Genomic DNA, 25896 nt, shown 5'->3' with positions numbered 1-25896 from the left:
GTTGTTAATCTGACGTCTTACTGCGCATGACAGCCATGTTGGTTAATCTGATGTATTACTGCGCATGTGTGCCACGTGATTTAGCATTCATTTCTTTAGGGCGAAACTGACATAGCTGTGAGACGAAGAAATCCTTCTTTTGCTGAACAATCCTCTAAACCAAGACTCTAAGCAGGTTAGAAATTGCTAAAGAGTGTAACTATTTGTTTTAAAACTCATAGCATTAGCTTTTATATGCAAGAAGTAGTCAAAATTGTGAATGATTATTTTCCACTCTTTTTACAGAATGGCAGATCCCCAGGAAGACCAAGAACTTTTGGACTACGATGAAGAGGATGCCGGTCAAGAGCAACAGACGAACGGAGCAGACACTGCGGAGACAAAGAAGGGTGTCAAAGGAAGCTATGTGTCCATTCACTCTTCAGGCTTTCGAGACTTTCTCCTAAAACCAGAACTCCTGAGAGCCATTGTTGACTGTGGATTTGAGCATCCTAGTGAAGGTATGTGCAGTCAATATGTACTGTGCAGTATTATTTATTTATTTTGCTACATTTTTTTGCATGTCTTTTGTCGCCAGTACGTACCGCCTTTTAATATAATTATTCAAAAGACCCTATTAATGTTTTTTATTCCCGATACAGTGCAAGATGAGTGCATCCCTCAGGCCATACTGGGCATGGACGTCATCTGCCAGGCTAAGAGTGGTATGGGAAAGACGGCCGTGTTTGTGATTGCATCTCTCCAACAGCTGGAACCAGTTGACGGACAAGTCAGCGTGCTCGTCATGTGTCATGCAAGGTGGGTGTACTTGTAACTACATGTACCTTTCTACTTGTAACGCTGTCTCTTTTGTCCGTAAAATCATTAATAATTTTGCTGATGTGAGAGGCTTTGAATATGCTTGCAATTAATTTCTGTATAGTGCAAGCTAGCTGTTAAAATTCACAGCTCTCTTTGAATATGCTTGCAATTAATTTTCTGTGTAGTGCAAAGCTGTTACAATTCGCAGTTAGTAGTTACTTTTGCATGGAATGCTTTGCCTTGTATGATAAGTACATTTAACATATTAACACTAAAAAAACTGACATTCTCTCACTCTCAGAGAGCTGGCATTCCAGATCTACAAAGAATACGAGAGATTCAGCAAATATTTTGACAATGTCAAGATCTCCGTGTTCTTTGGTGGGATCAGTATCAAGAAGGACGAGGAGGTGATCAAGAACAACTGCCCTCACATTATTGTGGGGACACCGGGGAGGATCATGGCACTAGTTCGAGACAAGACCTTCAACACTAAACACATCAAGCACTTTGTGCTGGACGAGTGTGACAAGATGCTCGAGCAGCTAGGTGAGGACAGTGGTTAATAAAAGCCGTGTGTATTGTGTACATTTTGTGCAACGAGTAACCAAGTCCATTAGTTGGAATTTGCAGGGTTAGCATCCTAAATGATAATTATATTCATAACAAGACTGTCCTACTCCGTCAGCGACCACAATAAAGCTTGCTCTAGTGATTCCACTAATTATCTCAAATTTCATGTACATATCGTTCTATGTAGGAAATGTGTGCATCTAATGACAATGGTGTTTCCTCCTGGTAGACATGCGTCGTGATGTACAGGAAGTGTTCAAAGCCACACCCCACGAGAAGCAGGTCATGATGTTCAGCGCCACTCTGCCCAAGGATATTCGTCCAGTCTGCAAGAAATTCATGAATCAAGTAATGCAGTCCCACCCACCGTACGGGTAGCAGCTACACTATCTACTTACCTCTACTGGTTATGTAATCAATCATCTGTAAGACGCTCTCAGTGTGTCTTTGGATTAGGAGATTTCCGAAGGCTTTTGCTTGTTATTTATCAGTATGGCAATGTACAGGCATCTTTGCGGTTTTTTACTTCTACATTTTTTTCAATTTTGAAATGCGTATTGGCTTCAGGTTGGTTTATCTGTTAGCTGTTGTTGAGATCTTACTTGAAGGTGAAAGTGCTGTTCTAATCGGGTGATGCTTAAAAATGGTTTTCCCTGTTATTTGAAGGTGATTGTTGTCTGAAAAATTGGTTGTTCCTGGATGGTATTGATTGCTGTCGAAGGCTTGTTGAGTAGTGTTGTACATACTAATAGGCCCGCATGTTCCCGTATAGCATCCCATCTCTAGAGTTTCACAGTTCTGAGCCATTGAGGTGCTGGCCCACATCGTGTCTATGCTGATATCAGTCTGTTTCTATGCTGGGGTCTACTGCATATCCTGCATTGTCATGGTTATTTTGTGTTCTTTCCTAGGCACTTTCTTACATGTCTCTCTTCCTAGGTCCCACAGAATTAAACAAAAAAAAAAGAATCTAATTTCTCACTCTACTGTGTCTGTCTATCTCCCCCCCCCCCCCCCCTCTCCTGTCTGTCTTGTCTCTCTCTGCCACAAGCCAGTCAAGCTGTGACGTGAGGGGGACCTTCACACTAGTGACCCCACCCACTCCACACTCCTAACCCCTCCCACCATCACACAGCCCATGGAGGTCTATGTTGATGATGAGACCAAGCTCACTCTGCACGGACTGCAACAGCACTACGTGAAGCTGGCTGATAAGGAGAAGAACAGGAAGCTATTTGACCTTTTGGACAAACTAGAGTTCAACCAGGTATGTGTGTATTATTATAATAATAATTATGTTTAACTTTTAGTTTGCACGAGTTTTAAAGCTTTTGTATGGCTAATTTGGTTTAGTTTCGTATAGGATTTTGTCTCTTTGTGTGTGTTCTGTGGGCAATGATGAAATATATTTAATCTGTCAATCCAATGAAACTTTGTGATTATACTTCTTTATTGTAACTGAGCCCCCTATACAATATGCCTATCACTCGTGTACTCGTACCGTCTACTAGTCTATCATACTACACCCTTTCCTCTTCAGGTGATCATCTTCGTCAAGTCTGTGCAGCGATGCATAGCCCTCTCCCAACTGCTGGTGGAACAAACCTTCCCAGCCATCTCCATTCACAGGGGCATGCCTCAGGAGGAAAGGTACGTAACTGTATAGCTGATGAATTTTTACTTGAATTAGAACGACTTGTTTAGTAGTACAGTTGTAGTTTAGCCCCCCCCCCCCCAACGTTGGTCATCTCGCGGTGTCTGCCACCGTGAGCTCTGTCCTTGTGGTAATGGAGCCGAGTTTATTGTGAGGTGCTGTCCGGCCACAACGTTGGAGAGTAGCTCTGAGTGTCTCCACACCGCGATGGTGACACTGCAGACCACTGCATATTCCTTGAGCTTCCCGTAGCTCCTAGTGGGCCATGACTGTGGGAGATAAACCATGTAGGGGACAGTAAATAATCAATGTATTTTAGTCTGTTATATGTTGCAAATAAATTCCACAACCTTTTTATTTTTAGATTAGCATTATGTAATGTATTATTCTAAATAATGCACATTGGTTGTGACTTCTTTTCCTCTTTTGTTGGCCAGGCTGGCCAAGTACCAGGCCTTCAAGAGCTTCAGTAAACGTATCCTCGTGGCCACTGACTTGTTTGGACGTGGCATGGACATTGAGAGAGTCAACATTGTGTTCAACTACGACATGCCCGAGAGCTCTGACACTTACCTCCACAGGGTGAGCTGGTCAATACACGTGTAGGTGTAAAGCCTCAATTTCAATGTATATCTTTCAAAAAACACCTATCAATGTACCTAAGTGGTTTTAGAGCAATATCATTGTTCCCTTTAGGTAATGTGTGTTTTGAAAATCACCCTTATTGCTGTTTTCTGTTTCTAGTTCCTATATTACCTCCCCCTCTCCAGGTGGCCCGTGCTGGCAGGTTCGGCACCAAGGGTCTGGCCATTACCTTTGTGTCTGAGGAGAGTGATGCAGCCACTCTCAACTCTGTACAGGACCGCTTCGAGGTGAACGTCACAGAGCTACCAGATGAACTGGACGTCACCACATACAGTAAGTGAAGGATGTCTAGTTGTGTAGAAGGTCTACTGCTTTCAGCTTGTTGGGTGTGTATTGCTAACGGCTGTAGTGTGTTATAAATACTTACTCAATTTTGGAGCCTTACAGCAACTGTACTTTCAACATTATTTAGTAGCATTTGGTATGTTAGTTAATTCCTTGTGTACAGGTGTACTTTGGCCTATCTGTTCTAGCACTGTCTATAGAGGTATTGTTTGGTTGCTTAATTAAGGGACTAGTTTCCCCAACGTTGGTCATCTCGCGGTGTCTGCCACCGTGAGCTCTGTCCTTGTGGTAATGGAGCCGAGTTATTGTGAGGTGCTGTCCGGCCACAACGTTGGAGAGTAGCTCTGAGTGTCTCCACACCGCGATGGTGACATTGCAGACCACTGCATATTCCTTGTGCTTCCCGTAGCTCCTAGTGGGCCATGACTGTGGGAGATAAACCATGCAGGGGACAGTGTATAATTATTACAGCCCCTTTTTTTAGAGAACCTTATAGCATGGGCATTGCACTTGTATGTATACCTTGCTATTTTTCACATTTTTGGTGGTTGTATTTGACATTGATATTTTTCATGCTGTGCTCTTCCCTTCGCAGTTGAGGGTGTGTGAGATGGTCTTTTCAAACTCAAACTTATTATAAACAGTTACATTTTTATTTTTGCTTTTATTAGTAGCTAGCTATATATTATACCATTTGACTCTTGTGGTGTTTTACTGACTACTTTAGCTACAACTGTAAATGTCCTCTCTGTCTGTTCTCATGATACACATTGTCAGTATAATTATATACAACATTAAATCTGATTTCTTAACTATCATCACTTGAATTGAAATTACCATATACACCTCGTAATGTCGTGAGAAGTTCTAAATAATTATGGTGAATCACGATTCCAGTTTGTACATCCAAGCAGCAATAATAAGTAGATAATATTATTATTATAGAGATGTGTTCACCACTCTGACTCTTAGTATACTCTCCAACGTGTCCATGTGGTTACCTGCCACCTCCAGCATCTAGGGGAGGGAGTATGGGAATCGAAAAAGTACGTGGGTATACGCACAGAACAACATGAAAATAATGTACATGTAGATCTTATTTGACACGATCATTTCACGCTATGTATACAGCAGTGCACAAGACTACCAGTTCATATACGTAGCAGGATACCTCTAGCCTGCATGTAGCTCTTCCTTCTCTGACAGCTTGGGTAGTGTCTCCCCTACACACACCTCTGGCCTGTCTTTTGCAATTGCCTTTTGACTTTTTTCCTCTCTCAGTGCAACCTCCATTTCTTGTCGACACACCATCTTAGTGCTAGTGCTGGTAAGTAGTTGTCTGACTGGGGCCACAAAGCTAGTGTGACCGGATACCCCACACCAGTCTGTGAGGGAGGGCGAAATTAACTTTCTAGGAGATATAGGCCGGCTACTTACTATACACATTAATTAATTGAGCGTTACAGCTTGTTTTTCTCTTGTGTATCTCTTATCAGTATAATTATATGTAGGTATCTCAGAAAAGTTCAAGGCGGCTATCAACCCTATATAGGGACCATAAATTATCATCGTCACTCTGGTAAGAATAATTTATGTGCTCCACCTGTCCATTTCCTACATGAGTTGTGTGTCAGGTGAGAGGGTGAATATCTTGTTGAGTATTGGACCCAAACTCTCCCCATACAAGGAAGGGACTGGCTGTGAACATTGAGGCAGGCTCCCTGCATGAGACATGCAATCAATTCATGAGGGTACAAAGTTTAGCTAGGAAAAATGCACACACAAGTCAGTTGTAAAAGCATTATTCGTACTGATTGTAAGTGCATCACGTAATTATGATAAAGAGCTAGGATGTGTATAATTTTAAAAGTCGGACATTACAAAAAAGTAGTCCCTGTCACTTTTAGAGCTGTGTCCACTTCATTCTTGACACTGTGTACCAACAGTATAGCCCCATGCATCACTCTACCGTGAGACACTGTGTGCAGTAAGCAGAGTAGAGCTTGTGACGACCATCGGCAGTGAAGAAATGGCAGTCTCGTTAGCAGGGACACACTCCTTCTGTCTCTGTATAGGAAAGTGCCAAGAAAAAATCTCTGGCCTGTTTTCGGCAGATGAAGAGTACCGATTAAATGAAAGGCAGGGGGAACATTAATTTTTTCAACAGCCATAACTTTTGTACCGTTGATCCAATATCATGATCAGTATCACAAAAAAAGTTCATGATTCTCTAAAAGCTTAGCTAGAAACCTTTCAAATAATGGCGGGATAGTCATTAATTTTGATTTTGTCATTTTGGCCCATCCATGGTATTGACACCATTTGAAAGGTCTCAGTGTTTCTAAGCTTTGAAATTGGATCCATTTACTGAGTTTAACGTAGTATGTGTTACTGTCAACTCACAGCTGCCTTGTCTGGCAGAACAGGACACCATCAACTTGGTGATCACCTGGGAGTAGGAACCATCAAACAAAAGCATTAGAAAAGAGGCACTCACATATATTAGCCAGGTTGATGTATTACATAATAGTTAGACACTGTTTTGGAGGTGTCTATGGGATTTAGAAGCCCAAAGGCACTGATTTAGTATCCCGAGCGTAGCGAGGGTACTAAAGTGGCTGAGGGCTTCTAAATCACATGGACACCGACAAAACAGTGTCTAACTCATTTAGATACTAGTGCGCATGCGCAAACTGCTTGACTACAATACAATTACTTGACAACGGAATACTAGATATACTAAGTAAATTTGCAGGTATACTAAGTCCCATAGTATACCTGCTCTGAGGCACTTTTCCCATGTACTTCCCATGTAGATCTTATCAACTAGTGTCTAAGGTTTGTTAGCCAAGACTACCAGAGGTAGGAAATTTCCCTCCAGCACCCTCTCTATACAGCACTCTCTATATAGTAGAGCCTGTGTGAGAAAAGCATCGGTATGTGATTAGGGTATCATTATAGGCAGCCTGTGTGAGGAGAGCATGGTTATGCCGGTGGCTTAGGGGTTAGGTACGTGCATGTATGTGTTCAGCTATATAGTTGTGGCCGTTTGTGGTTAGACATAGAGTAGTCTTTACATGCAGGCAACCTGCAACTCATAACACAGTGTAAATCGATCACCAGCAAGCTATAGGACACCAATCAAAGCTGCACTAAAAATTATATACAATCAAGCCAGAAAATAGAGATAAGAGACATTAAATGTCGCTAGCTCTTAAGGAACATTGTATCGCTGTGATCATATCCAAGGAGCCATAACATCTCTCAAGCAAACATCATACTATATATACATGCATGGTGACGCTCACTACTCCCAGTGGAGTTGTTATCGGAGTCTACACGTGAGAGGGGTATCCCTTACTGTACGCACATTTAACTATTTACCAGTGTACTGCATGCATGTTGTGATAAAATCATGCATGCATGTACTAGCTATTATTAGGCTTCCATGGTTACACTTCTCAAGCTATTATAGCATCCAAACATGTTGTTGGGGGAACAACCAGGGAATTAGACTACTGCATGTGGGCTATGAATATACATTTAATATAGGAATGTGTACATAGTATAGGCCAACAAAAAATCCCAAAACCCTGTATTATAGATCCAAACATGTTGTTGGGGGAACAACCAGGGAATTAGACTACTGCATGTGGGCTATGAATATATACATTTAATATATAGGAATGTGTATAGGCCAACAAAAAATCCCAAAACCCTGTATTATAGCATCCAAACATGTTGTTGGGGGAACAACCAGGGAATAGACTACTGCATGCATGCATGTGGGCTATGAATATACATTTAATATAGGAATGTGTACATAGTATAGGCCAACAAAAAATCCCAAAACCCTGTATTATAGATCCAAACATGTTGTTGGGGGAACAACCAGGGAATTAGACTACTGCATGTGGGCTATGAATATACATTTAATATAGGAATGTGTACATAGTATAGGCCAACAAAAAATCCCAAAACCCTGTATTATAGATCCAAACATGTTGTTGGGGGAACAACCAGGGAATTAGACTACTGCATGTGCATGGGCTATGAATATATACATTTAATATAGGAATGTGTATAGGCCAACAAAAAATCCCAAAACCCTGTATTATAGCATCCAAACATGTTGTTGGGGGAACAACCAGGGAATAGACTACTGCATGTGGGCTATGAATATATACATTTAATATAGGAATGTGTATAGGCCAACAAAAAATCCCAAAACCCTGTATTATAGCATCCAAACATGTTGTTGGGGGAACAACCAGGGAATAGACTACTGCATGCATGCATGTGGGCTATGAATATACATTTAATATAGGACCGGGTATAGGCCCACAAAAAAATCCCAGGGACTATACCTATACTGGGGTATAATTATATTATCAGGGATTTTAATTAAGAGTGGGTAGGCAATAGGCTGCAATATAAAAAGGCAAGCAGTTGTAAACCAAGGCTTAGAATCAGTCACTGCAAGCTCTACCATAGTGGTCCAGTCCTGATTTTTTTTTTTTTTTTTAGGTAATTTTTTTTTTTTTTTTTGGTGGAAGCAAGTAAATAATAGTATAATAAACAAAGAACAGTGTATGTAAAATAGTGTGTACATGAGGTGAACAGTTAGTTTGTTAGTTTTGCTGCAAGCTGGCCTCTTACGGAGACCAATGGAGCAAGACAAGCTAAAGAAAATTGAAGATGATACTGTAAGTATTCCATTGGCAGATACTGAAGACACTTTGTTGTTGTTGCAGTTTAGGAGGGCGTTGATCAAGTTGCACGTGGAGGAGGAGGATCCACTAGAGTTGAGCATAGCGGATACTTTAAATTCCTATGAGTTGAGGCTGCAGTATCTAGGGCTAGATCTTAACTGGTTAGGGGACTCACCCGCCTGCGCCTGCACAAGTACAAGTGTTCTAAGTTGCAACCTTGCAAACTCTCCTTCCCACATGCAGGTATATTAAATTTGTCTAGTAATGAATGGTTGTGTTGGTTAGGGTCCATTTGCTAAACCCATTGGCACGTTAAGCACGTTTAAGCTATAGATGCAAACAAATGCTGTGTTGATTGGCTTAGCTATCTATCTATGTATACGTAGCCAGATCTGCAAACATTCCTGGCTTATAAAATACGATAGCCGATGACTGTAACATTGCACAATAATATTTACCACAGAGTAAAATATTCATGGGTAGGTAACCTCCACGAAATTTTAATGTAGGCGTGGCTTATCAGAACATAGGAATGCCGTGCAGCCATAAGACTAAACGAAATTTTTACTCACGAAAACTACCATTTCTTGAGTTCCCCACGAAACTTACCCGCCATATACGGTATTCATTATATGCTGAAATTGCAACATTTAATTACACAAACCAGAACATCAGTAATACAACTTTTGCCATTTGGCTGGGTGTAACTCATTAATTTAGACCACGCCCTGGAATATAATGGGTGTGGCTCATTAATTTAGGCCACGCCTCAAAAATAATGAATAATGAACTTTTTGAGGCGGTAGGTGGAAGTTACGGCTAGATCTTAACTGGTTAGGGGTGCACTCACCCGCCTGCGCTTGCACAAGTACAAGTGTTCTAAGTTGCAACCTTGCAAACTCTCCTTCCCACATGCAGGTATATTAAATTTGTCTAGTAATGAATGGTTGTGTTGGTTAGGGTCCATTTGCTAAACCCATTGGCACGTTAAGCACGTTTAAGCTATAGATGCAAACAAATGCTGTGTTGATTGGCTTAGCTATCTATCTATGTATACGTAGCCAGATCTGCAAACATTCCTGGCTTATAAAATACGATAGCCGATGACTGTAACATTGCACAATAATATTTACCACAGAGTAAAATATTCATGGGTAGGTAACCTCCACGAAATTTTAATGTAGGCGTGGCTTATCAGAACATAGGAATGCCGTGCAGCCATAAGACTAAACGAAATTTTTACTCACGAAAACCACCATTTCTTGAGTTCCCCACGAAACTTACCCGCCATATACGGTATTCATTATATGCTGAAATTGCAACATTTAATTACACAAACCAGAACATCAGTAATACAACTTTTGCCATTTGGCTGGGTGTAACTCAATAATTTAGACCACGCCCTGGAATATAATGGGTGTGGCTCATTAATTTAGGCCACGCCTCAAAAATAATGAATAATGAACTTTTTGAGGCGGTAGGCTAAAAGTGAAGCGGGTGGTGATGAGAAACTACTAATCTACTTTGCCTGGCTTAATGAGAAATTGTCGACTTTAGTTCACACACACACGCACGCACGCACACACCACACACTCAGCCGTTAACTTGCTCTGAGTCAGATACTACATTGACAATGCGGGCAAGGGCCAGTTCCACAGATCAGACGGGTGAGTGGAAATTATTGCTCATTAATTTCGATAGTGTATGCGAAACGCACATCCTTAATTATAAAGTGTTTGTTAATGCCCTACAATACACACGTACATGCATGCAGCTGGCTTAGGAAGCCACTCACCAACAGTGTATCAGCAGGAAGGCACAAATCCCAATAGCACGCATCATAGCCGACTGGACACTGGCTGCAAGTGCTTTGAAATTTTTTTCTTGAAAGGTAAACAAAAACCCAAATGTAACTATAGCTATAAGCTCATCATAATTGTTTCAGTATTTTGAAGTCCCCCAATCCTCTTCTTCCTCCTCAGAAGTTGTTCTACCAAAATTCTCATCTCCTTGTCTGGGAATGTACGATGTTCACCAGTACGACATATCTTAGTAGAGTTGTCGAATCATAAAGAACATTTTTTTGAGCTAGAAGAGTATAAAAAAAAATAAAAAAAAAAAAATAATAAAAAAAAAAAAAAAAAAGATTGCTTTACAGGGCTATAGGCATCTTAAGTATAATTATTATAGTACACTACTGTGACACTCCCAGGGGAGTTGTTAGACAGTGATTTTACTAGTCCTGTATATGACTGTGCTGAGTCAGCACTATGTCATACTGATGAGTTCTAACAAGAACGAAACAGGAACATAATAATTATACAATACAATTTAACAGTATAGCTGTACCCTAGCCTCGATTCCAGGCCGAGTTTTCGCTTTTATAACGAATAGGCGAACAACTACACCTATATATCCGTTATAAAAGCGAAAACTCAGCCTGGGATCGAGGCTAAGCTGTACCCTAGTGTATGTCACAGCATGTAGCACTGCATGGGCTAACTTTAGAGACAAATGTTCCGGCAGCTTACATCACCCAGCCTAATGATAGTCTATATATCCATACAACGGCTACAACACAACAACTAATCAAACTGAGAAAAAGCTCTCAAATCTTTGATGCATGCATATACATAGATCTGTATATGGGCTATTCAAATTCTGCTCGGAAATCAGCAGGTACATCATAATTTATATAGGCCTGTTTATTGAGCAGCCGATGAGTTCGAGTGGTGTGGAGAAAGTCTAAGCTAGTGCCCTCAACGAATAATTAAGTGCAATGCACACTATGCCAAGCGTAGATCTACTCTTGAGAGTCTTTGTATCTGTAGAGGTATAATTATATACTAGTTAAATAATTTTGTTGCCCAGTGAGTGAGCAGATCAAAGCAATCCAGTGCTCAGTATACGGCATGTTGCATCCTACCATGATTATATTGCACTGGGATTATATGCACTTGCACTGTGTGTAAATGCAGTAGTTTTCTAGCCTCCTTCGCAGCCTCTCCTTTTTCTGTTCTTTGTCACACAGGTAAGAATTGGAGGAACAAAGAAAGAAAGAACTTGTTCCTCCAATTTTATCTTATTGACCTGACCTATGTGACAAGAATAGAAAAAGGAGAGGCTGCGAAGGAGGCTAGTAGGAGATATTATCTATTTGGGACTTACGCCCCACCAACCATGCACCCAATAACTCATTTGGTCCCTTTTATAGGCTACTACTTTTAGCACTATAGCTAGAAGTGCATGGGAAGAAAACCTAAAAATTTACTATGGAATTCAGCAAAACTAATGAATTCCTTCAAAACACATGTATATTTATATGACCAGTCAGACGAGTTTAACGTCATTGCACTCTGCATGGCTGGGCAATAACTAATACCAGAGTTGGAGTTCAGTACAAACAACAGCTTGCGCCGCCATGCATGCATATAGCCCAATCTTTACATCATCCACTTTAGCACCATGGTAACAGACAAGTGGAGTCGATGTTTCAGGTGTGTTAGATTAAAACAGCAGACACTCAGCTACAACCATATCATGTTAGCGTTCGTGTTGAGATATGGACCCACAGTGACACACACACAGCTGTGGGGGCCATATAATCATATAGCCCATGCTGCATGCATATATAACATCACTGACTTTTAGCACCATAGTAACAGACAGGTGCATGGGGCCGTTGTTTCAGGTATGTTACTATATACCATTAGCTAAAACAGCAGACACTTAGATACAACCATATATCATATTAGCTTCCATTCGTGTTGAGATATGCACACATGCACGCACACACACAGCTGCATGTGAGGGAATGTGCATCAATTTATACGCTGTCTGCATGACACATACTATTATACGCTCTATAGCACAAAGCCAATTGAGTATGAGCTAGCAGATGTTAGCCTAAGCATAACCATCAGCAATATGTAAGGTCAACCAAACAAAAAGCAATCATTCAATCAGGCTAGAGCAGCTACAATGAAATTAATATAAGAGAAACTATACTGAATCTGCCATTTGTTTCGGAACTATATAAACCATGCACTAATTGGTAAATAATTATACTCACTAACTTTACGTTCATATAATTATGTTCACAGCTACGACATTGTTTCTCTCTCAGCCATTCCTGATGAGTTGAATGAAGGCCTCTAGAATGGAAAACGTTTCTGTGAGGAGAAGAACAGAGCATTACTAAACGTATACTATACATTTTAAATTTCAATGTTGGCGTATCTATGCCAACTATATAATTATATATTGCGTACTAGCTGCATATTTGGCTACCAAGGTTATACTTCACAACACATGCACAACACATGCATGCAGCTGGCTTAGGAAGCCACTCACCAACAGTGTATCAGCAGGAAGGCACAAATCCCAATAGCATGCATCATAGCCGACTGGACACTGGCTGCAAGTGCTTCCTTTTATGTACGGATTGACTCCAGGAGTGTTACCCCTGCATTGATTTAAACGTGAATAGTTTTATATAGCTTTTCACATGCATAACTATTATAATGCATTTATAGAGATAGACGAGCAATGCGAAGTAATGAAGAGACTCCACTCACGCCGGTCCATAGTTGCACACGAGTATCTCTCTTGTTTTACCCCTCGTACCTGTAGGACATTCGGCAAGGGCACATCCAACGTGGGTTGTAGTGGCCCAGATTATCTACATGTAGACCATAATTTATATGCAATCATCAATATCGTACTATATATAAGGAGGGCCTGCATAATAATTTCCAGCCAATCAGAAATCATATGTACTAAACAGTAGGCTCTCGCCACCCTTTGGAACAGTGCAGCTTGGCTGGAATAGCGAGGTGGCTGCATTTCACAAAATAGCCGCGGCTAAAAAGCGGTCCCTACTAATATGCGGTTCTGTCTCGAGGAGTGTAATATGCCAAACCACACCCATATCCGCCAGTAATAAGCGTATAAAATTACATGGCAAGTATAGCGAGTGGCCGTATTTTCAGGGCGAGTTTGTGCAATAAACATCTACCGTAAGATCTCGATTTAAAGCGACACTTTTTAATAATTACAAAGCCAGAGGTCGCACTTTTGGAGGTTGAAAAATTATATTGAAGTCCTGGTGTCGCATATTTTGAGGGTCGCATTTAATTGGAGGTAACTTTACAGAGTCTACTTGCCTCGATTTCAGGCCGCTTAAAAACACTGATTTTCCAGTGGGCTACAGTCGAGGCTAGGGAGTGGCTACATTTACCTCTATTTAGAACGCGACATTAAAAAATAATTGTCAGTGCAGCTGTCGCACTTTTAGAGGTCAGAAAATTGCTGAAACTCCTGGGTGTCGCATATTTGCAGGGTCGCCTTAAATCGAGGTCTTACCGGGTAGCTAGCAATTTATGCCAAACCAAATGACCGGTATATTGAGGTGGTCGTACTTCAGAGAGCCGGAATAACGAGAGTCTACTGTATACCTCCCTTCATAGTACATTCTCAACATTTTACCTGGGTGTAACGATGACAGTTTCTGCCTGATTGACAAAAAGGATAGTTATAGTACTCTCCTTCTTCTGCCATGAGTTCGATAAGATAATAGATGTACATTTTTCTTCCAGTGTATGCTAAGATGTTTTCACCGACTGAAGAGAAATAAGGAGCTGCTGCTTTGTCTCTCTCAGCTTTGTTGCTATGATAATATTTGCAGTTTTCAAGATATTTTTCTGTGATGTTTGCAAGCAAATCGCTCCACTCTTGCATGTGAGTGTGTGTGTGTGAGGGGTTGGTTGTGTGAGTGTGTGGACGTGTGTGTGTGTTGACTTACAAGTTCAACCATATTGGCTGCAGTAGGGCGCACCCAAGCCCTGTGGTTATTGTGAACATTGAGGATCGATTTCTTGTCATCATCACTCAGGGTAATAATTTTTCCGCTAGCCGTCCCAATATGTACAGAGGACAATGCCGGCTAGAAGGCAAAAAAGAATGGCTCCAGTCTTCATTTCTGTAGTGCTGTAACCGTTTGGAAAATGACGACTTGCGGTTGAATTTTAATCGAGAAGAAGTTTAGCTGCTGCTTTTATACTCAGCAATTGACTGAGATGCTGCTTCTTATGTAATAACACACGTACACAGAAAGATTGTATTACTTTGATGAGTTGTTTCATGTTTTAAGTAGTCTAAATAGTTGTTCAATTTCAAATCTTATTTTACTAGGTGACTTTAATGTGAATGTTCTGTCAGCAAATACTACTTCTTTGTGCAATCACCTTGCAAATATTACTGACTGCTTCTCTCTAACTCAGGTGGTGAAACAACCCACACGCATTGCAGCTGATGGCACATCAACTCTTATTGACCTCGTTCTTATGTCATCTCCAAGAACTCTAAAGTACTGTGAAACGGTGCCTCCACTAGCCAACTCTGATCATCTTGGCATCAGTCTACAAGTGCAAACTCTCACACTCGTACGCACACAAACAAAGTATGGAGATATAATTATGCTGACTTTGACAAAGCAAGATATATGTTGGCTACATTTGATCTTACCAGCTTCATACACCCAAGTTCTGTTGAGTCATCCTGGAAAGAGTGGAAGAATGTATTCATGACTACTATGAGAAATTGTATTCCCACAGCAGAAATCGCAACCCGAAAGAATTTTCCTTGGCTAACGAAAAATATAATAAGAGATATCAAAAAGAGAAACTATTACTACAGACTTGCCAGAAAATACAACAAACCCTCTGATTTTGCAACCCACAAACAGATCAGAAATAAGGTTGTGACCACTCTCAGACGGAGTAAACAAGATTTCTTTAGCACCCTCAAGCCTCAGTCAAAAAAATTTTGAACAGCTCTGAAATACCTGAGAAAATCAGATAGCTCTATCCCATGTCTTGTAGTAAATGGCTGCAAAATCAAACAGGATGAAGAAAAGGCCCAGGTCCTTAACAAACAGTTTTATGCAAATTTCAACCATTCACTTCCTCCTCTTGACCCAAATTCCTTTAAACAACCAACAAGAGACTTACCTGAGAACTTACGCTGCACAGAAGATGAAGTATTCAACCTGTTATCAAATCTAGACACCACAAAAGCAAATGGTCCTGATGGAATCTCCGCCAAAATGCTAAAGGCTACTGCTGAAACGATCACCCCAAGTATAACAATGCTTTTCAATATATCGATAAAAAACTGTGAACTGCCATACGACTGGAAATTGGCTCATGTCACTCCAATACCCAAATCAAACGACAAGTCTGATCCCTTAAACTATCGCCCTATATCGCTACTCTCCATCCTTGTAAAGCTCCTGGAAAAACATATGTATAGTAAAATCTTAGAACAGCTAAAAGATATATCTTTCCTCTCGAATAAACAATGGGGTTTCACTAAAGGAAAATCCACCACAGGTGCGCTGCTTACGGCAGTGCACAATTGGCACAAACTGCTTGAAGATGGTCAGAGTGTATGTGCAGTCTTTTTTGATTTCAAAAAAGCATTTGACAAGGTTCCTCACTCGATGAACCTAGATCCCCACCTGGTATCTTGGGTAGCAAGCTACCTCAGGAATAGATCACAATATGTCATAATAAATGGAAAGTCATCAAATATCTCGAAGGTTGTGTCAGGAGTTCCCCAGGGTTCGGTGCTGGGACCTCTTCTTTTCCTAATCTATATAAATGACATCGATCTACATCAAAATGAAGGAAGTCTCTTGCTCTATGCTGATGATCTTCTTCTTTACCATCCTATTCAATCTCCTGAAGATTATATAAAATTGCAAGGAGATATTGATCAACTCCAAGCATGGTCTGAAAGAAATGTACTCTTGTTTAACCAAAGCAAGTGTAAATACATGACTATATCAAGAAAATTCAGCCCACCACTTCCCAACATGTGTCTTAATATCAGTGGACGTCCCCTACTTAAAGTTGACCACTACAAGTACCTTGGCGTGTGGATCTCTCACGACCTCTCATGGTCAAAACACATAGAAGAAATGTGCAGAAATGCCTGCAAGCAGGTTGGTATAATTTACCGACAGTTCTATGGCCACTCGTCACTAGAATGTTTAAGACAACTCTACATCTCCCTTGTGAGATCAAAACTGGAATATGCTGCCCCTGTTTGGGATCCACACCAAAAAACAAATTCTCACAAAATAGAAAAAGTACAAAAGTTTGCCCTTAAAATCTGCACAAAACTTTGGAATATGGACTACGACTCCCTATTAGATACTGTGGACCTATACCGTCCCTTTCTACAAGAAGATTGTACCTGAAGCTATCATACCTTTACCAGGTAATAAATGGTAACTTTAAATTCCCTGATCCACCACTGGAAAGAAGAGTATGCCCTCTCAATCTAAGAAGCACAAAAAATATACAGTTTGAAAGACCAATTTGCAGAACAAATGCATATGCGAACTCTTTTTTCCCAAAAGCAATATCTGTGTGGAATGAATTACCACTGGAGCTGCAGGAAAGTACATCGATTTTGTCATTTAAGAGAAATGTACTCTGTCACTTACATTAGTATAATATTAGTCTTTATTTTTAATTTGTACTCGCTATTGTAAGTAATATATACAGGGCACACATTAGGTTAGCGTAATATGCTACTAGTGTATCCATGCATTTTGCAGAATTATTATAAAAAAAAAAAAATTACTAGCAATCGAGCAGCTGTTAATTCAGTGGAATGATATGGAGCCAACAAACACACCAGACCATTAACCACATATTCCCGAGCACTCACTCAATTATATGCACTCTTGCAGACACACACCACGCACAAAGCCAATCTCTGCACTCAACTTTGAGACTGAATAGAAGCTACAATAATTATTATCAGGGGTTACGTAATAAGTCAACCAATAGACAACAATCTTTGTATCGGCTGGAGCAGCTACACTGCAGATATGAATTAGAAGAAACTATATATGCATGACTGAATCTACCATGTGTTTCGGAACTACAAAAACCACTAATTGGCATAGCTACTCACTAACTTTATGTTTATACGTTCATAGCTACGACATTGTTTCATTCCCTTTCTCTCTCGGCCTCCATCATGTTCATGATGAGCTGAATGAAGGCCTCTAGACTGGAAGAGGTGTCTGTGAGGAGAATAACAGAGCAGTTACTACAATTTCAAATTGGCGTAACTGTGCTAACTATAATTATTGTATACTAGCTGGATTACAAATAATTATGGCAATCTGCAACCAGTTGTAATGAGCTATAATAATAGTGTACAGGTCGCGTACATATCACCGTATTACTAGAGTGTTTTGCGAGCATCAAACATTTGCGAACTTTGCAATGGTTGATCAATTTGCAACATTAAAATCCGCAAAACCTAAATTATTACTAGTAAATACACACGATTTTTGCCAGAATACAATAGTTGGATCGCAAAGGGTCATATTTTCTGCTAATTTGGTTCATCTCGCGTCTTACCTGGGTGTAATGACCACACTCTTTGTATGTGTTACAATCCCCCAGTAGTCGATAAACAACTTATAGTCGATATTTCCGGTGCTTGCTAAGACATTTTCACCGACTGAAGAGAGGGAAGGAGCTCCTGCTGTGTTTCTTTCAGTTTTGTCGCTGTGAGCATATGTGCATTTTTCAGCATGTGTATATGTGCAATCATTGGCAAGCACATCGCTCCACTCCTGCATGTGTGTGTGTGTGTGTGTGTGTGTGTGTGTGGGGGTGAGTGGATTGGGTTGTGTGTGTGTGTGTGCGTGTGTGTGCGTGCGTGCGTGTGTGTGTGTGTGTGTGTGTGTGTGTGTGTGTGTGTGCGTGTGTGTATATGTGTATTGACTTACAAATTTAACCATATTGGCTGCAGTAGGGGACACATCACTACGGATGATATCATGACGATCAATGACTTGTCAGCATCACTCAGGCTGATAGCCATTCCGCTAGCCGTTCCAATACAATGCCGGCTAAAAGGCAAAAAAATAACTCCTGTCTTCATTTTCGTAGTGCTGCATGTAACCGTTTGGAAGTGATGATTTGCAGTTGAATCGAGAACTAGTTTAGCTGCTGCTTCTATAACTCAATGACTGCCAGTAATTGATCGACTGAGACGCTGCATCTTATGTAATAACACACGTACACAGAAAGATTGTATTACTAGCAGTTGTTAATTCAGTGGAACAATATATGGACCCAACAAAACACATCAGATCATTAAACTCCCATCATATGCACTCAGACACACACCACGCACAAAGCCAATCATCTGCACTCAACTTTGAGAATATTGACATAAAGCTACAATAAGTATTATCAGTAGTTATGTACTAAATTCAAGGTCAACCAAACTAGAGAACAATCATTGTATCGGTTAGAGCAGCTACACTGCAATTAAACGATATATGAACTAAGAAGAAACTATACGTATACGCATGACTGATCTTGCCATGTGTTTCGGAACTACAAACCACTAATTGGTATATAGCTACTCACTAACTTCATGTTCATATGTTCATAGCTACGACATTGTTTCATTCCCTTTCTCTCTCAGCCTCCATCATGTTCATGATGAGCTGAATGAAGGCCTCTTGACTGGAAGAGGTGTCTGTGAGGAGAATAACAGAAACGTACAGAAATTTACTATTGGCGTATCTATATGCCAACTATATATGGTGTGTACTAGCACTGGTTTACAAAGGTTAGGCCACTGTTATAGTTGCATACTTGTTTCAGATGAGAATACTAGCTCAACCCCGATGAGGGAGGGAGGTCTTCATTACTCATTATCCCATTATTTGATGACGTCATATCCTATTTTTTTAACTGACGAAAATTCACAAAGGACGGAGTCTGAACATAAATTTTTTTTACACACTGGCTTTTTGGTGCAACTTGCACATTGCACATGGTAAAATAATGCAATGTCAGCACAAAAAAAGGACTTTGACCTCAAATAATGGCTGACATCAATACTTAATTGAGGAGGTGAGCAAAACCGAGGAGGGAGGTTGATCTGAAACAAGTATGTAACTAACAGTGGCCTTATAGTATGGCAATCCTGCAACTTTGTAAGGAGCTATATAGTGTACAAGTCATGTACAATGTATGCAGCTAGCTTATATAGGAAGCCACTCACCAACAGTTGAACCAAAAGAGCACAATTTATTACTGCACGTGTTTAAGCCAGCTGGACACTGGGTGCACGAGGACCCTTGTATGTACGGTTTCACTCCATCAAAGTTACCCCTGCATTGAAACGAATGGTTTCGTTATTAGAGCCTTGCATGTTAATTATAATGCTATAAATACGTATATATATATTATAGAAATAGACGACCAATGCAATGAATAACTCACGCCGGTCCATAGTTGCACACCAATATTGTTAAACGGTAACCCGGAATATAAAAAGGACAGTCGGCAACGGCACATCCAACGTGGGTTGTTTTGGCCCAGGCTATCTACATGTAAATTAAAATATCATGCTATAATTTATATACCTCCCTATATAATTATATACATGCATGGTATACACGTATATCTAATCTTACCTGGGTGTAATGACCACACTCTTTGCCTGAGTCACAATTGGGGTAACTATAATACTGCTTTTCTGCCCCCCAGTAGTTGACAAAATACTGATAGTCGATTGTGTAGAAAACGCCTGCTAAGATGTTTTCACCGACTGAAGTGAAAGAAGGAGCTCCTGCTTTGTTATGCCTCGAGGCGTAGCCGCACGAGGGATCTGACTGTGTGTGTGTCTGTGTGTCTGTGTGTCTGTTCCAGCTGTAACTGCTCAACGGTTGCAATGCGACGAAAACTAACAGCTTCTATAGGCTTCTAGCCACGTTCTCTTGGATTTTGATTCGTGGATTAGCAAACTAAAGCTTCTTTCTCAAGTTATGGCTAGTTTGACTCACATTGAAGGCTGTTGCAGTCTCTTCAGAATCTTTCATAGCATCATCTGTCCGCACATACTTTCTATTCAACATATGAGTTAGCCTTGCACTAAAGCGCTAGCTTTTTGTTAGCTACAAGACTCAGAAAATATCTGTTAAAACAGCTAGCTAGCAGTAGCCATTGATCTGTTTGGACACACCCTTTATTATTCCTGTGGATGTAATGCGCATGCGCGCTCATTCCCCACGTGTGAGAAACCAAGATCCAGATCCAGATCCTGGCAGAATCATCTTTGTCTTGAGGGCCTGGTAAGCCACAAAACACTACCATATAACAATATAGATAACAATATGCATGTACACAGGTCTGATATTATATACACTGAACTACAGATCCTGGAAGAATCAATTTTCTTCTTTCTTGAGGTCCTGGTAAGCCACATAATACAATAAATAACAACAATAGATGCATATAAATAAGTCTTTTCTTCTCAGTGACTTTATATAGGTAAGCTAACTTTAATATAAAATTCATTATAGAAACTAATATAACACTCTAATACTTTTGAGCGAAAGCAAAAACATGGCGAGAGGCATTAGCACAGCGCCAGCTTGAACACTAGTTTCTTTCAGTTTTGTCGCTGTGAACAGTTGTGCACTTTTCAGCATGTGTATGTGCAATATTGGCAAGCACATCGCTCTACTCCTGCATGTGTGTGTGTGTGTGTGTGTGTGTGAGGGGATGGTTGTGTGTGTGTGTGTATGTATGTGTGTGTGTATTGACTTACAAGTTTAATCATATTGGCTGCAGTAGGGGACACATCACTCCGAATATCATTGTGAGTATTGACGATCAACAACTTTTCAGCATCACTAACCCTAACCCTAACCCTAAAACCCAACTATAGCTATATTTCAGTGTTTTTAAACTCCCACAATCATCTTCCTCTTCCTCAGCACTCATGCAGCTACTTCTGATAGCAATGCAAGCTCGGATCATGAAGACACTGTTCACCAGTACGACATATCTTAGTAGAGTTGTCGAATCATAAAGAACATTTGGGAGAAGCAGCATATCTATTACAAAAACAAAAAAATAACAAAAAACAATGCTTTACAGGGCTATAGGCATCTTATTAATTAAGTATATTATAGTACACTACTGTGACACTCCCAGGGAAGTTGTTAAGTGATTTTACTAGTCCTGTATATGGCTGTGCTGAGTTAGCACTATGTCATACTGATGAGTTCTAACAAGAATGAAACAGGAACATAAATTAATTAATGCTTAATAGTAATGAAAGCACTGCAGGTGCTGATGCCTCAGTGGAGATGCCAAACATAACATAAAGCTACTAATAGCTTTTATACTGATGACAAATTTTTGCAATAGTTTTATTTTGCTGCTTGTAAACTCAAAGAGTGGGTAATTATCGACCATGATTGTTGTTAAAGATCAATGCCAAAAGTTCAAGTCTAAAACTAATGGCTGTCGTCGCAGAGCCTAGTCAGGCTTACAGGCGCCGCCGCCCTCTTAGACTCGCAAGCCACTTCCTTTTCTCTGATTGGACGGGGGGGCGGGAGAAAAGGGACTGGTGACTCTGGGCAGAGATAAAGTAAGGAAAGGGATTGGCAACAGTCGAAAAAATGTGACTATCCGTGATACGCTACGTCATCGACTTTTTTTTCATCTTTTGTAGCCTCCATTTGAAAATCAAAATCAAGAATTTATGCAGCCTAGAGACACAACAAAACAAGATATGTAGGTAAAACATCATAGGCTTACAGCAGTGCTTCTTTAAAAGGGGCACAAGCTAATATAATACTTTCTCGTCTTTTACAGCCTCCATTTTAGGCCACTCCAAGTGATACTCTGGTTTCTGGTCCACCGCCCGCATCAGATTTGGATTTCTATCTCATTATTGGATTTCTATCCCATTATTTCTACTACGCATGCGCATAATGGTCCATGTGGCAAAATAGTGTGATAATGATATTCATTTGCAAAATAATGAGATTCATAAGGTGAAATTGATAATGACATAATGAGAAAAGCCGCCCGCCCGCATGCAATTAGAAAAACTTCAGGACCAGAAACCAGAGTGTCACTTGGAGTGGCCTTAGCTATAAATGTAAAAAACATACAAAAGAGATTTAACCAAGGAAATGTATGCAGGCCAGTTCGTCAACATAGACACAAATAAGCAGGATCTGTAGGCAAAACATTTGGCTACGGGGCACAGACCAATAATAACTAGTTTTCAAGCTCTAGAGCACCACAGTCAATTCTTCCAAGATGAGTGCATCCCTCAGGCCATACTGGGCATGGACGTCATCTGCCAGGCCAAGAGTGGTATGGGGAAGACGGCCGTGTTTGTGATCGCATCTCTCCAACAGATGGAACCAGTTGACGGACAAGTCAGCGTGCTCGGCATGTGTCATGCAAGGTGGGTGTACTTGTAACTACATGTACCTTTCTACTTGTAACGCTGTCTCTTTTGTCCGTAAAATCATTAATAATTTTGCTGATGTGAGAGGCTTTGAATATGCTTGCAATTGAAATGATTCCACTCAAATTTCATGTAGATCTACATATCGTTCTATGTAGGAAATGTGTGCATCTAATGACAATGGTGTTTCCTCCTTGTAGACATGCGTCGTGATGTACAGGAAGTGTTCAAAGCCACACCCCACGAGAAGCAGGTCATGATGTTCAGCGCCACTCTGCCCAAGGATATTCGTCCAGTCTGCAAGAAATTCATGAATCAAGTAATGCAGTCCCACCCACCGTACGGGTAGCAGCTACACTATCTACTTACCTCTACTGGTTATGTAATCAATCATCTGTAAGACGCTCTCAGTGTGTCTTTGGATTAGGAGATTTCCGAAGGCTTTTGCTCGTTATTTATCAGTATGGCAATGTACAGGCATCTTTTGCGGTTTTTTACTTCTAGATTTTTTTTGCCTTTTCTCAATTTTGAAATGCATATTGGCTTCAGGTTGGTTTATCTGTTAGCTGTTGTTGAGATCTTATTTGAAGGTGAAAGTGCTGTTCTAATCGGGTGATGCTTAAAAATGGTTTTCCCGGTTTTTTGAAGGTGATTGTTGTCTGAAAAATTGGTTGTTCCTGGATGGTATTGATTGCTGTCGAAGGCTTGCTGAGTAGTGTTGTACATACTAATAGGCCCGCATGTTCTCGTATAGCATCCCATCTCTAGAATTTCACAGTTCTGAGCCATTGAAGTGCTGGCCCGCATCGTGTCTATGCTGATATCAGTCTGTTTCTATGCTCTGGTGTCAATCTGTGTCTGTGCTGGGGTCTACTGATATCCTGCATTGTCATGGTTATTTTGTGTTCTTTCCTAGGCACTTTCTTACATGTCTCTCTTCCTAACTCCCCCAGAATTAAACAAAAAAAAAAGAATCTAATTTCTCACTCTACTGTGTCTTTTGTGTCTGTCTGTCTCTCCCCCCCCTCTCTCCTGTCTGTCTTGTCTCTCTCTGCCACAAGCCAGTCAAGCTGTGACGTGAGGGGGAGCTTCACACTAGTGACCCCACCCACTCCACACTCCTAACCCCTTCCACCATCACACAGCCCATGGAGGTCTATGTTGATGATGAGACCAAGCTCACTCTGCACGGACTGCAACAGCACTACGTGAAGCTGGCCGATAAGGAGAAGAACAGGAAACTATTTGACCTTTTGGACAAACTAGAGTTCAACCAGGTATGTTTGTGTTAGGACAGTAAATAATCAATGTATTTTATTATGTTATGTTGCAAAGAAATTCCACAACCTTTTTATTTTTAGATGAGCATTATGTAATGTATTATTCTAAATAATGCGCATGGGTTGTGACTTTTTTCCTCTTTTGTTGCCCAGGCTGGCCAAGTACCAGGCCTTCAAGAGCTTCAGTAAACGTATCCTCGTGGCCACTGACTTGTTTGGACGTGGCATGGACATTGAGCTGAGAGAGTCAACATTGTGTTCAACTTAGACATGCCCGAGAGCTCTGACACTTACCTCCACAAGGTGAGCTGGTCAACACACGTGTAGGTGTAAAGCCTCAATTTCAATGTATATCTTTCAACACCTATATCAATGTACACTAAGTGGTTTTTGAGCAATATGATTGTTCCCTTTAGGTAATGTGTGTTTTGAAACTCCCTTATTGTTGTTTTCTGTTTCTAGTTCTTATATTACCTCCCCCTCTCCAGGTGGCCCATGCTGGCAGGTTTGGCACCAAGGGTCTGGCCATTACCTTTGTGTCTGAGTACTACGACATGCCCGAGAGCTCTGACACTTACCTCCACAGGGTGAGCTGGTCAACACACGTGTAGGTGTAAAGCCTCAATTTCAATGTATATCTTTCAACACCTATATCAATGTACACTAAGTGGTTTTTGAGCAATAATTATGATTGTTCCCTTTAGGTAATGTGTGTTTTGAAACTCCCTTATCAGGGCCATAGCCACCAACTTTAGAGTGGTCAGGTTGTTATGAAATCGGCGCGCATAGCGCATCGATTTTTTGGGTCACGCCCATCTCCAGTATCGTTGGTAACGCCCCCTTCTCTACTGGCTATACTGCTGGACTAAATTCTGTTCAGCTTTAAAGCTTAGCCCTAACACAAATGTTACAGAACACACATCTTGATTCTTATCATGATGGAGAAACAGCAAAGTTGTATTTGGCAAGACCACAGAACTGGTTTGGACTTTCCAAATGATCGCTTAGGGAACAAAAAATGGTTAGCTGGATGGTGAGCTTGGTCTGGAAGACTTGGAAGGGATTCTCTCTCGCCATAGCAATGATAGCATGTAGACTAATAGTCTTGATCACTTATAGTTCTAGCATGCTTGCATGTTTTGCACTGCAGAAGAAGTTCACTGCATTGTTTGTCCATTATGTGTTTACTGTAGTGACGACCATTGCCTATTCACCTCGGAAAAAGTGGTCAGGTTGAAACCTGACTAACCTGACTGGTGGCTACGGCCCTGCTTATTGCTGTTTTCTGTTTCTAGTTCTTATATTACCTCCCCCTCTCCAGGTGGCCCGTGCTGGCAGGTTTGGCACCAAGGGTCTGGCCATTACCTTTGTGTCTGAGGAGAGTGATGCAGCCACCCTCTCAGTCTATATTTAGAGATACCTTATAAGCACGGGTACTAATTGCACATTTTGGTGCTTTGACATTGCGATTTTTTCATGCTGTGCTCTTCCCTTTGCAGTTGAGGGTGTGTGAGATGTTCTGACTTTCTGAGATTTCAAACTCAAACTTATTATAACAGTTAAAACATTTACAATTTTTATTTTTGCTTTTATTAGTAGCTATATATATACCATTTGACTCTTG

General features: G+C 40.7%; 6 protein-coding genes, 1 long non-coding RNA gene and 2 other non-coding genes across 14 annotated transcripts in view; 6 read left to right on the top strand and 3 right to left on the bottom strand.

Moving 5' to 3' along the window:
- The first annotated feature begins 26 nt into the window (after positions 1 to 26).
- LOC135343375 (spliceosome RNA helicase DDX39B-like) lies at positions 27 to 25896 on the top strand. Of its 2 annotated transcripts, none has more exons than XM_064540380.1 (10): positions 27 to 175; positions 286 to 500; positions 642 to 798; positions 1103 to 1350; positions 1604 to 1722; positions 2510 to 2641; positions 2915 to 3024; positions 3466 to 3610; positions 3799 to 3946; positions 25772 to 25896. In XM_064540380.1, the coding sequence occupies exons 2-10, from the start codon at positions 287 to 289 to the stop codon at positions 25783 to 25785; spliced, it is 1287 nt and encodes a 428-aa protein (XP_064396450.1). In that variant the 5' UTR covers positions 27 to 175; position 286; the 3' UTR covers positions 25786 to 25896. The 2 variants fall into 2 exon arrangements, with proteins under 2 accessions (XP_064396450.1, XP_064396449.1); XM_064540379.1 differs by lacking the exon at positions 25772 to 25896 and adding an exon at positions 4554 to 4776.
- Positions 3109 to 3328, top strand: LOC135343435 (small nucleolar RNA SNORA73 family). Its single transcript, XR_010397176.1, has one exon. It is a non-coding gene; the product is annotated as a small nucleolar RNA SNORA73 family (small nucleolar RNA).
- On the top strand, positions 4197 to 4415 carry LOC135343433 (small nucleolar RNA SNORA73 family). Its single transcript, XR_010397175.1, has one exon. It is a non-coding gene; the product is annotated as a small nucleolar RNA SNORA73 family (small nucleolar RNA).
- Positions 4813 to 7579, bottom strand: LOC135343384 (uncharacterized). Of its 3 annotated transcripts, XR_010397143.1 has the most exons (6): positions 6456 to 7577; positions 6362 to 6407; positions 5562 to 6025; positions 5396 to 5502; positions 5130 to 5343; positions 4813 to 4975 (listed from the first exon to the last, which is right to left on the bottom strand). It is a non-coding gene; the product is annotated as an uncharacterized LOC135343384 (long non-coding RNA). The 3 variants fall into 3 exon arrangements; XR_010397142.1 differs by having other exon boundaries at positions 5396 to 6025; positions 6456 to 7579; XR_010397141.1 differs by lacking the exon at positions 5396 to 5502 and having other exon boundaries at positions 6456 to 7564.
- On the top strand, positions 8505 to 12949 carry LOC135343378 (uncharacterized). 3 transcript variants are annotated; one of them, XM_064540386.1, is made up of 6 exons: positions 8505 to 8664; positions 8713 to 8913; positions 10268 to 10337; positions 10445 to 10561; positions 10653 to 12167; positions 12797 to 12949. In XM_064540386.1, exons 1-5 carry the CDS (start codon positions 8626 to 8628, stop codon positions 10721 to 10723), a joined length of 498 nt encoding a protein of 165 aa, XP_064396456.1. In that variant the 5' UTR covers positions 8505 to 8625; the 3' UTR covers positions 10724 to 12167; positions 12797 to 12949. The 3 variants fall into 3 exon arrangements, 1 of the variants encoding a protein (XP_064396456.1); XR_010397138.1 differs by lacking the exon at positions 10445 to 10561 and having other exon boundaries at positions 10268 to 10440; positions 10562 to 12167; XR_010397139.1 differs by lacking the exons at positions 10445 to 10561; positions 10653 to 12167.
- Positions 12601 to 14806, bottom strand: LOC135343380 (peptidase inhibitor 16-like). The gene is made up of 5 exons (XM_064540387.1): positions 14474 to 14806; positions 14158 to 14403; positions 13248 to 13351; positions 13024 to 13135; positions 12601 to 12842 (listed from the first exon to the last, which is right to left on the bottom strand). The coding sequence occupies exons 1-5, from the start codon at positions 14483 to 14485 to the stop codon at positions 12825 to 12827; spliced, it is 492 nt and encodes a 163-aa protein (XP_064396457.1). The 5' UTR covers positions 14486 to 14806; the 3' UTR covers positions 12601 to 12824.
- LOC135343376 (peptidase inhibitor 16-like) overlaps positions 18988 to 25896 on the bottom strand; it is a 42560-nt gene continuing 35651 nt past the window's right edge. The window contains exons 3-5 of the mRNA XM_064540382.1: positions 20001 to 20104; positions 19780 to 19889; positions 18988 to 19248 (exon numbers count right to left, since the gene is read on the bottom strand). Coding sequence (XP_064396452.1) covers positions 19175 to 19248; positions 19780 to 19889; positions 20001 to 20104 — 288 coding nt within the window. The 3' untranslated portion in view covers positions 18988 to 19174. The remainder of the gene's footprint in view (positions 19249 to 19779; positions 19890 to 20000; positions 20105 to 25896) is intronic.
- LOC135342428 (ATP-dependent RNA helicase DDX39A-like) lies at positions 23163 to 24461 on the top strand. Its single transcript, XM_064539158.1, has 3 exons — positions 23163 to 23311; positions 24138 to 24269; positions 24426 to 24461. Exons 1-3 carry the CDS (start codon positions 23195 to 23197, stop codon positions 24459 to 24461), a joined length of 285 nt encoding a protein of 94 aa, XP_064395228.1. The 5' UTR covers positions 23163 to 23194.
- Positions 24307 to 25724, top strand: LOC135343382 (spliceosome RNA helicase DDX39B homolog). Its single transcript, XM_064540390.1, has 3 exons — positions 24307 to 24575; positions 24761 to 24859; positions 25594 to 25724. Exons 1-3 carry the CDS (start codon positions 24543 to 24545, stop codon positions 25684 to 25686), a joined length of 225 nt encoding a protein of 74 aa, XP_064396460.1. The 5' UTR covers positions 24307 to 24542; the 3' UTR covers positions 25687 to 25724.

Source organism: Halichondria panicea, chromosome 10, assembly GCF_963675165.1.
Source record: "Halichondria panicea chromosome 10, odHalPani1.1, whole genome shotgun sequence".
NCBI lineage: Eukaryota > Metazoa > Porifera > Demospongiae > Suberitida > Halichondriidae > Halichondria > Halichondria panicea.
The sequence above is the reverse complement of the archived record's forward strand: the minus strand, read 5'-3'. Positions and strand labels throughout refer to the sequence as shown.